The 14608-nt window shown below is 45.9% G+C and overlaps 1 protein-coding gene across 1 annotated transcript in view; it reads right to left on the reverse strand.

The window, feature by feature from the left end:
• Positions 1-14608, reverse strand: part of PIK3C2A (phosphatidylinositol-4-phosphate 3-kinase catalytic subunit type 2 alpha) — a 564057-nt gene that overhangs the window by 395730 nt on the left and 153719 nt on the right. Inside the window, 1 exon segment of the mRNA XM_030201063.1 lies at positions 5450-5570. Coding sequence (XP_030056923.1) covers positions 5450-5570 — 121 coding nt within the window.

Consider the following 14608-nt stretch of genomic DNA (forward strand, 5'->3'; position numbering starts at 1 on the left):
CATGGTATAGGAGGAAATGTCCTATTGTGGATTAAAAACTGAAGGATAGGAAACAGAGAGTGGGGTTAAATGGGCAGTATTCACAATGGAAAAGGGTAGTTAGTGGGGTTCCTCAGGGGTCTGTGCTAGGACCGCTGCTTTTTAATATATTTATAAATGATTTAGAGATGGGAGTAACTAGCGAGGTAATTAAATTTGCTGATGACACAAAGTTATTCAAAGTCGTTAACTCGCGACAGGATTGTGAAAAATTACAGAAGGATCTTACGAGACTGGGAGGCTAAATGGCAGATGACGTTTAATGTGAGCAAGTGCAAGGTGATGCATGTGGGAAAAAAGAACCCAAATTATAGCTACATCATGCAAGGTTTCACGTTAGGAGTTACGGACCAAGAAAGGGATCTGGGTGTCGTCGTCAATAATACACTGAAACCTTCTGCTCAGTGTGCTGCTGCGGCTTGGAAAGCGAATAGAATGCTGGGTATTATTAAGAAAGGTATGGAAAACAGGTGTGAGGATGTTATAATGCCATTATATCGCTCCATGGTGCAACCGCACCTTGAGTATTGTGTTCAATTCTGGTCGCCGCATCTCAAGAAAGATATAGTGGAATTGGAAAAGGTGCAGCGAAGGGTGACTAAAATGATAGCGGGGATGGGACGACTTCCCTATGAAGAAAGACTAAGGAGGCTAGGGCTTTTCAGCTTGGAGAAGAGACGGCTGAGGGGAGACATGATAGAGGTATATAAAATAATGAGTGGAGTGGAACAGGTGGATGTGAAGCGTCTGTTCACGCTTTCCAAAAATACTAGGATTAGGGGGCATGCGATGAAACTACAGTTTAGTAAATTTAAAAGAAATCGGAGAAAATGTTTCTTCACCCAACGTGTAATTAAACTCTGGAATTCGTTGCCGGAGAACGTGGTGAAGGTGGTTAGCTTGGCAGAGTTTAAAAGGGGGTTAGACGGTTTCCTAAAGGACAAGTCCATAAACCGCTACTAAATGGATTTGGGAAAAATCCACAATTCCGGGAATAACATGTATAGAATGTTTGTATGTTTGGGAAGCTTGCCAGGTGCCCTTGGCCTGGATTGGCCACTGTCGTGGACAGGATGCTGGGCTCGATGGACCCTTGGTCTTTTCCCAGTGTGGCATTACTTATGTACTTATATATGTGTCATTAGGAAAGGGATGGAAAACAAAAATAAGGATATTATTCTGCCATTGTATCGCTCCATGGTGCGACCAAACCTCGAGTAGTGTGTTCAATTCTGATCACCACACCTCAAAAAAAGACATAGTGGAATTGGAAACAGTGCAGAGAAGGGCGACAAAGATGATACAGGGGATGGGACGGCTTCCCTATCAGGATAGGCTGAAGAGGCTGGGGCTGAGGGGAGATATGATAGAGGTCTATAAGATAATGAGTGGAATGGAACGAGTCGATGTGAAGCATCTGTTTACGCTTTCCAAAAATACTAGGACAAGGGGGCTTGCGATGAAGCTGCAGTGTGGTAAATTTAAAACTAATCGGAGGAAATTTTTCTTCATTCAATGCATAGTTAAACTGCCAGAAAAGGTGGTTAAGGCAGTTAACTTAGCGGTCTTCAAAAAAGGTTTGGACAGCTTTCTGGAGGAAAAAGCCATAGAATGGTATTGAATGGACGAGGGAATACAGTATTTCTAGGATGGGCGGGACAAATTGTTCTTTTGGCCGCTGTCGGTGACAGGGTGCTGGGCTCGATGGGCCCTTGGTCTGTCCCAGCATGGCGATTACTTACGTACTTATGTCGCTGAGGAATGTATTGTTTCTGCTGCAAGCAATTATTGCAGTAATAAAATTTTAAAAACATAAGTACATAAGTAATGCCATACTGGGAAAAGACCAAGGGTCCATCGAGCCCAGCATCTTGTCCACGACAGCGGCCAATCCAGGCCAAGGGCACCTGGCAAGCTTCCCAAACGTACAAACATTCTATACATGTTATTCCTGGGATTTTGGATTTTTCCAAGTCCGTTTAGTAGCGGTTTATGGACTTGTCCTTTAGGAAACCGTCCAACCCCTTTTTAAACTCTGCTAAGCTAACTGCCTTCACCACATTTTCCGGCAATGAATTCCAGAGTTTAATTACACGTTGGGTGAAGAAAACTTTTCTCGGATTTGTTTTAAATTTACTACACTGTAGTTTAATCACTTGCCCCCTAGTCCTAGTATTTTTGGAAAGCATGAACAGACGCTTCACATCCACTTGTTCCACTCCACTCATTATTTTATATACCTCTATCATGTCTCCCCTCAGCCGTCTCTTCTCCAAGCTGAATAACCCTAGCCTCCTTAATCTTTCTTCATAGGGAAGTCGTCCCATCCCCGCTATCATTTTAGTCGCCCTTCGCTGCTCCTTTTCCAATTCTACTATATCTTTCTTGAGATGTGGCGACCAGAATTGAACACAATACTCAAGGTGCGGTCGCACCATGGAGCGATACAACGGCATTATAACATCCTCACACCTGTTTTCCATACCTTTCCTAATAATACCCAACATTCTATTCGCTTTCCTAGCCGCAGCAGCACACTGAGCAGAAGGTTTCAGCGTGTTATCGACGACGACACCCAGATCCCTTTCTTGGTCCGTAACTCCTAACGTGGAACCTTAGCTATAATTCGGGTTCTTTTTTCCCACATGCATCACCTTGCACTTGCTCACATTAAACGTCATCTGCCATTTAGCCGCCCAGTCTCCCAGTCTCGTAAGGTCCTCTTGTAATTTTTCACAATCCTGTCGCGAGTTAACGACTTTGAATAACTTTGTGTCATCAGCAAATTTAATTACCTCGCTAGTTACTCCCATCTCTAAATCATTTATAAATATATTAAAAAGCAGCGGTCCTAGCACAGACCCCTGAGGAACCCCACTAACTACCCTTCTCCATTGTGAATACTGCCCATTTAACCCCACTCTCTGTTTCCTATCTTTCAACCAGTTTTTAATCCACAATAAGACATTTCCTTCTATCCCATGACCCTCCAATTTCCTCTGTAGCCTTTCATGAGGTACCTTGTCAAACGCCTTTTGAAAATCCAGATACACAATATCAACCGGCTCCCCTTTGTCCACATGTTTGTTTACGCCTTCAAAGAATTTAAGTAAATTGGTCAGGCAAGATTTCCCCACACAAAAGCCGTGCTGACTCGGTCTCAGTAATCCATGTCCTCGGATGTGCTCTGTAATTTTGTTTTTAATAATAGCCTCTACCATTTTCCTCGGCACCGACGTCAGACTCACCGGTCTATAATTTCCCGGATCTCCCCTGGAGCCTTTTTTAAAAATGGGCATTACATTGGCCACCCTCCAATCTTCCGGTACCACGCTCGATTTTAAGGATAAGTTGCATATCACTAGCAGTAGCCCCGCAAGCTCAATTTTCAGTTCTATCAGTACTCTAGGATGAATACCATCCGGTCCAGGAGATTTGCTACTCTTCAGTTTGCCGAACTGCCCCATTACGTCCTCCAGGTTTACCGTGAAGTCAGTAAGTTTCTCCGACTCGTCCACTTGAAATACCATTTCCGACACCGGTATCCCACCCAAATCTTCCTCGGTGAAGACCGAAGCAAATAATTCATTCAGTCTCTCCGCTACGTCTTTGTCTTCCTTGATCGCCCCTTTTACCCCTCGGTCATCCAGCGGCCCAACCGATTCTTTTGCCGGCTTCCTGCTTTTAATATACCGAAAAAAATTTTTACTATGTTTTTTTGCCTCTAATGCTATCTTTTTTTCGTAATCCCTCTTGGCCTTCTTTATCTGCGCCTTGCATTTGCTTTGACACGCCTTATTGCTGCTTCTTGTTATTTTCAGACGGTTCCTTCTTCCATTTTCTGAAGGCGTTTCTTTTAGCCCTAATAGCTTCCTTCACCTCACTTTTCAACCAGGCCGGCTGTATTTTGGAGTTCCGTCTTTCTTTTCTAATTCGCGGAATATGTATGGCCTGGGCCTCCAGGATGGTATTTTTGAACAACGTCCACGCCTGTTGTACAGTTTTTACTCTCTCAGTTGCCCCCCTAAGTTTTTTTTTCACCGTTCTTCTCATTTTATCATAGTCTCCTTTTTTAAAGTTAAACGCTAACATATTTGACTTTCTGTGTGCAGTTACTTCAAGGTCGATATCAAAACTGATCATATTATGGTCACTGTTATCAAGCGGCCCCAGTACCATAACGTCCCTCACCAGATCATGCGTTCCACTAAGGATCAAGTCTAGAATTTTTCCTTCTCTCGTCGGCTCCTGCACCAGTTGCTCCATAAAGCTGTCCTTGATTTCATCAAGGAATTGTATCTCTGTAGCGTGTCCCGATGTTACATTTACCCAGTCTATATTTGGATAATTGAAGTCACCCATTATTATCACATTGCCCATTTTGTTCGCGTCTCTGATTTCTTTTATCATTTCTGTGTCTACCTGCTCATCCTGGCGAGGCGGACAGTAGTACACTCCTATCACCGTTTTTTTCCCTTTTATACATGGAATTTCAACCCACAATGATTCAAAGGTGTGATTTGTGTCCTGCTGAATTTGTAATCTATCTGAGTCAAGGCTCTCGTTAATATACAATGTTACCCCTCCACCAGTCCGGTCCACCCTATCACTACGATATACTTTGTACCCCGGTATGACAGTTATCCTCCTTCAACCAGGTCTCAGTAATGCCTATTATATCCAATTTTTCGTTTAGTGCAATATATTCCAACTCTCCCATCTTATTTCTTAGACTCCTAGCATTTGCATGTAGTCATTTCAGAGTATGTTTGTTGTTCTTATTTGCATGATGCTTAGTACCTGACACTATTGATTTGACAAGTAGGCAATGTAGAGTCTAGCAAAAGGGCATGGACGCAGATGGGGAAAGTCTGTGTACATTCTGAAATCACTGAATACTAAGCCAGCATCTGAACACATCCAAAAGGTTGACTGAACTCAAAGTTCAAAACTCTATCAAAGCACCAGGTTAAACCCAGAATGTTATTAACCCCTCTTACCCAGGCTTGAAGTGAAACACTGAGAAGATTTCTTGAAAAAATGTTATAGTTAAATCTGGTGTAGGGATAAATTGTTTTATCGTACTTTTTGATTCTGGCCCAGTTTTGATTTTATAAACTGTTGACAAAGATTTGCATAACTGTACCTACTACTAAGAAGCCCCAATAATAAGGACTAGGAGGCAAGTACCTTGCAGAAAAATGTTTAAAACATTCCATTTTAGAATATAAAGAAAACAAAATGTATTCATCCAACCAGGATCAGACTGGAATTACTTTTGGCACAAATAGGGTTTTAAAAATTTATATTACTATTAACTGTTAAAAATTGAATCACCTGCATTTAATAATTAAATGGATTTACCAACAACTACAAGTAAAACAAAAGTTAATAAGACTCATCTGCTTACTTCTGTAAAACTTCCTCCTGACCACAGACTTTCAGGATATAACTTCCAATGTCAACTTGATTTAAGTCATCATGAACCCAGCAGAGTGCCTGCATTATTATCAGTTCCACGGGTGAGCTCACTGTAAAAGACCAGCAGCAAGAAAAGGTCAAGAATGATTGGTGAAGGAATAAAATAACCTAAATGCAGCCTTGAGCAAGGCTTCGCAAACCTGTCCTGGTGATACCACAGTCACAGTTATCTATAATGAACATACGTAAGTTTGCATATATCAGGTCTCCAGATACATGCAAATGTGTCATATATGTTCATTGTTGCTATCCTGAAAACCTGTCCTGGTGCTTCCACAGTTGGTTAAGTTTGGAAAATATTGGTCAACAGCCTGAAAAAAGGTGACATTTAGTCATACCTGTTAATTTCCTTTCTTTTAGTCCTACTGCACCACTGATTTCTTCCAGTGATGTCATTAGTATAAGAGCAGGTGCTCTCTGGAAAACTCCAGTATGCTTACGACTTAACATTTCTTAACATTTCTGTCAAAGTAGCAGACAGTTCCATCTAACCACTGCAGCACTAAATTCTCCATTCTTTTCTTTGGGGTTTTTTGTGTTTGTTTCAGTCAGCACAAAAATAAATGACCATTACTTGAGAGAGAAGCAGAGAACTCTGAGCCCCTAAAACCGAAGTATTGCAGGGCAGGTCACAGACTGGTGCAGCAGGACTAAAGGAAAGAAAATTAACAGGTATGACTACATTTCACCTTACTTATCATCCAGCTGCACCAGTATGCACTAGTGGGTTGTACCCAAACAGAATCTCGCTGGGCAGGGGAAGACAAAGCCCCCTAAATGACTGTTCTGCTCAAGTCTGACCGGCCTCTGGCCAGCACATCCACCCTATAAAGCTTCCCAAAAAGAAAAAAAAAGGAGGGATGAACAGGTCACCACTCTGCAGATATCTTCAGACAAGGCTGCACGGGCCTCCACCCAAGACGCCGCCTGTGCACAAGTTGAGTGTGCTTTCAGACCTGAAGGCATCTGCTTGTTCCTGCAAATATAGACAGCCTCGATGGCTGACTTTATCTATTGTGCAATGGAAGCCTTTGACATCACCTGGCCGTTATAGAGGCCATGGAAAAAAGGATGAACAAATGATCACAGACACAGAAGGTGTTCTTCTCCTGTAAGTTTTGAAGCAAAACTCTGTGGAATCTCTCAGCCCTCAAGTCTGTTCCCTAATCCAAAATAAGGAAGACAAACAGACCTCTCTGACTCACATGGAAAGAAGAAATTACCTTCAGAAGAAAGCAGGAAACAGTGAATGGGCACCGAGTCCACCGAAAAGGAGCCTGAAGCAGGCCAAAGCAATTGTAACCAAGGCCACCATCTTCAATGTAAGATCCTTGAGCGAGGCAGCACTTAGGGGCTCAAAGGGATCTCCCAAAAGCACATTATGCACCAAATTCAAATCCCAAGAGGGAAGGGATGGTCAAACAGGGAGTTGCAGATGAGTGACTCCCTTCAGAAAGTGCACAATGTCCCCATGAGCTATCAGGGAAACCCTCAGTATCTCACCTCCAACAGGAGAGAACTGCCAGCTGAACATTAGGGGAGTTCAGTGCCAACTCCTGGTCAAACCCCTGCAGCAGCATGCTAAGCACCTCTGGGATCTGGGCTTTCTCCCCAGGAAGAGGGAGCACTGCAAGAAACAATCCTCTAAAACCTCCCAGACCTGTACAAAAGCTAAAGAAATGGATGATTTGTGGGCCTTGAGCAAAGTAGCTATGATTGCAGGTGAAAAGCTTCATATCACTAGGCGCTGCCTTTCAAAGAGCAAACCATAAATTAGAAGTGATACAGATCCCCATTTCGACTGGTCGCTGCATGAACAGCCCATGATCCCTGGAAAGAGGAAGCAACAGCTCTGCCAGGAGAAAGGTGCTCACCACGGCAACAGGTCTGACTGGAGGGCATACATGTGGGCCCGAACCTAGGACACCACCTCCAGAGTGGTCACAATGGGAACCCAGGCGCTGAAGATAATCCCAGGCCCATGGAGATTCCATATTTCAGTTTGTGTTCCTGGTTCTGCAACTTATGCATTTGCTGCTCTGAAAAGAATACTGCCCCCGTACCAAGTTGAATTGTACTTCCAGGTACTTTGGATTCTGAATTAGTTAACCACAGCAAGAGCCATCAATCTCTATGAGCCCCAGATGTTCCAGCAGCTCTTATCACCTGAGCTGTGACCATTCTGGAATCCTCTACAGAGTCAGCGCATATGAGCCAGTAGTCCAGATAAGGGTAAACCCAAATGCTCTTACAGCACACATGAGCTGCTGCCACCACTATCACTTTAGAAAAGAAGCAAGGGGCATCGCCAGACTGAATGGGAGGTCCCACAACTGAAACTGCCAACACAGGACACAAAAAAAGCAAGAAATGCTAGTGGTCTGGCATGATAAGAATATGTGGGTAAGACTCCAACAGGTTCAAGGAAAAGAGGAACTCACCTGGTAGACCAAGGCAATAACCAGGTGCAACATCTTCACATTAACATGCAGAACCTTGAGACAGGTGTTGATCCCTTTTAGGTTGACGATGGGCCAGAAAGGAAAGAAGGAGCCTCTTTTCTTTGGGCCCATGAAATAAATAGAGTACTGGCCTTGACCTCATTCTGAAAGCAAAACAGGTTGTACTAAGCTCATAGCCAGCAAATGTTGGAGCAGGACAAAGACAGCCTGGTGCTTTGCAGCCAACCCACAGAGGTAAGACCATAAAGATGTTAAGAACCTGACAAACTCTATAGGGAGTAGCCCTAACTGATCACCTTGAGAACCTACTCATCTGAGGTGATGTGAATCTACCTGTGGCTGAAGACGGCCAATCAGCCCCCCCTATCTGAGCCAGCAAAGGGACTAGATTACTTTCATTGGGAACTTCTGGGCCTCCTGGCAGATCTGGGTACCCACCTGACTATCCTGTCCTCTTGGGACCATGAAAGAACCCCAACTTAAAGGGTGTGTTGTGACCTGGAGGAGCTGGATGGCCATCAATCTGTGTGAAAATGGCCTCCTCCCCTAGGGCAGGACTTACCAATCGAAGCGCAAAGAGACTCTTGTGACGCAAATCAGAGGGCCTGAGAGGGCAAGCTTCCCCCAGGACCCTGACCAGCTTTTCTAAATCATTCCTAAAGAGCAAATGACCTTCGAAAGGGCGTTTATTTAGTCATTTCTTAGAAACAGCATCTGCTACCCAGTGGCAAAGTCACAACCACCTCCTGGCCACCAACATCGAGGCCACTGAACGAGAGGTTATCCATACCAAATCATGAGGACATCTGCCAGGAATGTCTGACTCAGCTCCAACCAGGCCACCTCTGGGGACTCTGGTAGCTGTTATAACCAAAACAACATGGCCCTCGCCATGTAACCCTCACATATAGTCGTCCAAATGCCCGTAGTAGTGTAGAGAACCCCAAACTGGAGCTACTGCTCCACCTTCTTTTCATGCATCTCCTTGAGGGCCAAACCCCCTCCAATGAGATGGCAGTCTTCTTGGTCACAGCTGTGACCGACCAGAGCATTCACTCTGGGGAACTGTCAATACCTCTCCATCTCCTTCAGAGAAAGAGAATACTGCCTATCTAGAACTTTGAACCATGGAGGACCCCATTCAGACCCTCCCAGTCCAATATTATGAAGGGCAGCACTTTGTAGAGGGGGAGGCACATGGGGGAGAGGGGCTATAGGATAGGGTGCCTCTCAGTGGGTTCTGAGAAGGATACTGAGGAGAGACATAGATTCTGAAGACAAATCGATGAGACGGGGAAGCTCTTTCTGCTGAAAAAGGCAGATCATTGGGAAGCACTCCAAAGGAGGAGAAGGAATGAGCTCAGCATCTGACCCCGAAGTCTCTCAACAACTGGAAGTTCGAGAGGTTCCTTGGTTCTTCTTGACCACCCCTGAAAATCGAGGAACCTCCTGCCAACATTAGGTCATTTCTGTGCCTCTTGGCTCCAGGAGGGCTTCCCACATGGGCCCCTCCCTGGGCCAGGGGATCTCTACTGACAAAGGAGAGCACAGCGTCAGCTAACAGCACCTGCTTAACCAGCAGGACAACTTGCTGCAGCCAATTGGCCCCTGGGACAGCGGAAGGACCACTGACATCTAGTCCTACCCTCAAGCCCCAGTGGATGCTGAGACTGTTCCTGCTTCAGGGAAACTGCAGCAGAAACCAACGTGGCTCTCCATCCCAGCAAAAGCATTGAGATCACAGGTCCCAATGCTGAGGAAGAAGTAGCATTGGGCACCTCTGAGGCAACCTCCCTCTGGGCTGTTTCCGACATCAGAAATGGCCCATCATACTGCAGATAGAGGGAACCAGCAGCTATGCTCAGCTGCCAGCTCTTGCAGGCATTGCAGCACCAGCCAGCCAGCCAGCATACATGAGCCTACACCTCGTGCCTAAATCAGACCCTGGCCCTTAACTTGCATGAATGGGAATTAGGCCTGGGATCAATTACACCAGCCCACCCAATCTACCCTCTGCTGGAGGTAGAGTTTTCCAGAGAGCACCAGCCAGTAATGTCACTGAAAGAAATAGTTTCTCTTCTTCCACCTGCTGGTAGGAAGGAGATACAACCCAGTAGCGCAGACTGGTGCCCCTGGACACTGAGGAAAATCAGTATCCTAATTGTTACTTCAGGCACTGTTGCAAATCAAAAACAAATTGCATTATATAACTACTTGTGTTACAACCCACATATACTTTAATTCTTTTGTACTGTAGTTGACAAGAATAATGCCTCAGAAATACATACTATACCACTTAACTGTCATATGTTTTTCTTGTCTTCTCCACCAACTTGAAAGATATAATAGCAGTTTATACAGCATATAGAAATCGTATTAACAAAACAGGTTTCCTAGACATTTATAAAACATTTTTCCTCCTTCCCCTTTATTGTGTTCATCCTCTTTTTCTCTGAGAATCTGAAGTGTGCCATTAGTGAACATTTTTGAGAGCTAATTTTACTCCTGTATTTAAATATTGAATTTAGGGCTGAAAAACATTGCAAACTTTAAGAATGCTTTAAGTTTTGAAACTTTCCAACCAAATATGTGGAATTACTTCAAATGCAGAAAATTACTTCAAATGTAGGTTAAAACTTAAAGCACATTATTATCTTGTAATTAAGAAGCCCAGATCCCTGGAGACTCAAACCTGGAATTCCTGAGCTAGAGGGGTGTTCCACTCAACCTCCCCCCTCCCCCCCCCCCCCCCCCAAAAACAAATAGCCATTTATTGCTTATCTATCCATCTGACTGCCACTTCTTCACTTCTATCCATCCACTTCCAAAATGGCATAAGTCCACCTGGCTATTGACTTCAGCTGAATCAGTATCACTAAATATGGCACAGGTCCCAAGGGTAAAGGTCTCCACGATGGGATCAGGGAGCCTTCAACTGTTTAAAAACAGTAGTAGTTAGTGCAGTTTTTCACTTAGCTATAGTATTTTATGTACCTACTCCATATAAAAAGTACACTGAACTTAGCTCACATTTCTATTTTAGCATGGATTTTTAATGCCTGATGCAGTAAACGAATGATACACATCAGGAACTTAAAGCATATTTTTCTAATCACATGAGGAAAGTGTGGAGGAGTGGCCTAGTGGTTAGGGTGGTGGACTTTGGTCCTGGGGAACTGAGGAACTGAGTTTGATTCCCACTTCAGGCACAGGCACAGCTCCTTGTGACTCTAGGCACAGCTCCTTGTGACTCTGGGCAAGTCACTTAACCCTCCATTGCCCCATGTAAGCCACATTGAGCCTGCCATGAGTGGGAAAGCGCGGGATACAAATATAACAAAAAAAAAATGTGTGCTAAAAATGTAGTGCTTATTTTTTTTAACTTTGAATTTTTATTGAAAATCACAGAACAGTGATACTGTACATCAGGAGAAATATACAACACTACAATACTGCAAAATAACCCACCAATATCTGCCCTCCTGATATTAATATATGACTCCCAAACTCTTAGCTATTCTTTCAGCCCATTTTTGTAACTCCCTTTAATCCCCCCCAAAACCCCCCTCTTGCCCTCCTGTAATCCTGAATACAAACAATGAACCCCCAAACCCACCCCCACGTCCATTAAAGTTCACTTACTAATTGGTCTAAATGTGTCCATTCATCTACAGAAGGGTCAAATCGCCCTAGTCTGCAGTCAGTTAATTTCTCCAACTCTGCTATCAGTTTTATTTTCACCAACCAACTGTGTATCGTGGGACCTTCACTCTGTTTCCAGTGAGAGGCAATAAGTGTCTTTGCAGCAGCCAAACATACCCGTTTAATGCGACTCTGCCACTTTGATCTTCTGCGGTTGCCCCATCCCAGTAGACACCATTTAGGGGCGCATGGAAATGGAGTGTCCAGTGTGCTAGACATTCGTCCAGTTTCTTCCTTGCCCTGTCAATCCCCAATATTTCCCCCCCCCCCCCCACCACCACCGCATACCGCACACTCACTGCCCATCCATGTCCTCTCCCGTCCTGCTCACTACTCCAATACCCTACCCAACCCCGTCGCCCACCTCACCATCTCTACTGTCCTCCTCCTCCTTCCTAGCTCTCAATCTTAAACACCTCCTTCCTGCCATGAACCCCTCCCCATTCCTCCTAAGCGCACCCCGTCTTCGCCGTCTTTGTCGCCCTACCTCCGCCACCCTCCTCCGCACTCTCTTGCTCCTTCTCCTGCTATCCGCGGGAGACATCAATCCCAACCCAGGTCCCCCACACCTGTCCTAATCCTCGCTTCATCCATGCAAACGTTTCCGCGATACCTCCAATCTCATCTCTATTCCCCTCTTCCCCCCCTCCTCCCTCCCCTTCTCGTGTGCCCTGTGGAATGCACGCTCGGTCTGCAACAAACTTTCCTTCACCCATTATCTCTTCATCTCCCGTTCCCTTCAACTGCTCGCCCTAACTGAAAACTGGCTCACCCCTGACGACTCTGCCGCAGTCGCGGCCCTATGCCACGGTGGTTATCTTTTCTCCCATTCTCCCCGCCCAGTTGGCCGCGGTGGCGGCGCCGGGCTACTATTTTGCCCTCCTGCAGTTTTCAACCTCTCCTCCTACCACAGTCTCACTGTTTCTCATCCTTCGAAGTCCACTCCAGCCGTCTATTCTACCCGCTGCCACTCAGAGTTGCAGTCATTTACCGCCCCCCTAAGTCCCTCTCTTCCTTCCTCACCAACTTCGATGCCTGGCTCTCCGTTTTTCTCGAGCCCTCATCCCCATCCCTCATTCTTGGAGACTTTAACATACACACTGATAACCTATCCGACTCTTACACTTCTCAGTTCCTCACTCTAACCTCCTCCTTCAACCTCCAACTGAGCTCCACCACCCCTACTGTTTCTCATCCTTCGAAGTCCACTCCAGCCGTCTATTCTACCCGCTGCCACTCAGAGTTGCAGTCATTTACCGCCCCCCTGATAAGTCCCTCCCTTCCTTCCTTACCGACTTCGATGCCTGGCTCTCCGTCTTTCTTGAGCCCTCATCCCCATCCTTGGTGATTTTAACATACACACTGATAACCCTTCCGACTCATACGCTTCTCAATTCCTCACTCTACCCTCCTCCTTCAACCTCCAACTGCGCTCCACCACCCTTACTCACCAATCTGGCCACTGTCTTCACCTCGTCCTCTCTTCTACCTGCTCACCCTCCAATTTCTGCGCCTCAGCTCTTCCTCTCTCTGACCATCACCTGATCACCTTCACACTTCATCACCCTCCCCCTCAGTCCCACCCAATACTAACCACTACTTCTAGGAATCTCCAGGCGGTCGACCCTCCCACCTTATCCTCTAGTATCTCTGATCTCCTCCCTTCCATCATGTCGACAAGGCTGTCTCCACTTACAATGCCACCCTCTCCTCTACTCTCGACGCCCTTGCACCGTCCATCTCCCGTCCCATAAGGCGTACTAATCCCCAGCCCTGGCTGACCCCTTGCACCCGATACCTTCGCTCCTGCGCCCGATCGGCTGAACGCCTCTGGAGGAAATCTCGCACCCATACCGATTTCATTCATTATAAATTCATGTTATCCTCTTTCCAGTCCTCCCAATTCCTCGCCAAACAGGACTATTACACCCAATTGACTAACTCCCTCACCTCTAACCCCCATCGTCTCTTCGCCACCCTTAACTCCCTCCTCAAAGTGCCCTCCGCTCCCACCCCCCTCACTCTCTCCCCAATCACTGGCGGACTACTTTCGCGACAAGCTGCAGAAAATCAACCTCGAATTCACCACCAAACCATCTTCTCCTCCTCCTCACCCTATAACAAACTCCCTCAACCAACCAACCCAGGCCTCCTTCTCCTCTTTTCCCGATATCACTGAAGAGGAAACCGCCTATCTTCTCTCCTCTTCGAAATGCACCACCTGTTCCTCAGACCCCATCCCCACCAACTTACTTAACACCATCACCCCCTACTGTCACCCCCCCCCCCATCTGTCATATCCTCAACCTCTCTCTCTCCACTGCAACTGTCCCTGACACCTTCAAGCATGCAGTAGTCACACCACTCCTCAAAAAACCATCATCAAAAAACCATCACTTGACCCTACCTGTCCCTCCAACTACCGCCCCATTTCCCTCCTACCCTTCCTCTCCAAGATACTTGAACGCGCCGTTCACAGCCGTTGCCTTGATTTTCTCTCCTCTCATGCCATCCTCGATTTGCTTCAATCCAGCTTTCGCCCCCTACACTCGACGGAAACGGCACTAAAGACTGCAATGACCTGTTCCTTGCCAAATCCAAAGGTCACTACTTCATCCTTATCCTCCTCGACCTATCCGCCGCTTTTGACACTGTCAATCACAATTTACTTCTCGCCACACTGTCATCACTTGGGTTCCAGGGCTCTGTCCTCTCCTGGTTCTCCTCTTATCTCTCCCACCGTACCTTCAGAGTACATTCTCAGGGTTCTTCCTCCACCCCATCCCGCTCTCTGTTGGAGTTCCTCAGGGATTCGACCTTGGATCCCTTCTTTTCTCAATTTACACCTCCCCCCTGGGTTCCCTAATCTCCTCCCATGGGTTCCAATATCATCTTTATGCTGATGACACCCAGCTTTATCTCTC

This window comes from Microcaecilia unicolor, chromosome 4 (genome assembly GCF_901765095.1).
Source record: "Microcaecilia unicolor chromosome 4, aMicUni1.1, whole genome shotgun sequence".
Taxonomy (NCBI): Eukaryota; Metazoa; Chordata; class Amphibia; order Gymnophiona; family Siphonopidae; genus Microcaecilia; species Microcaecilia unicolor.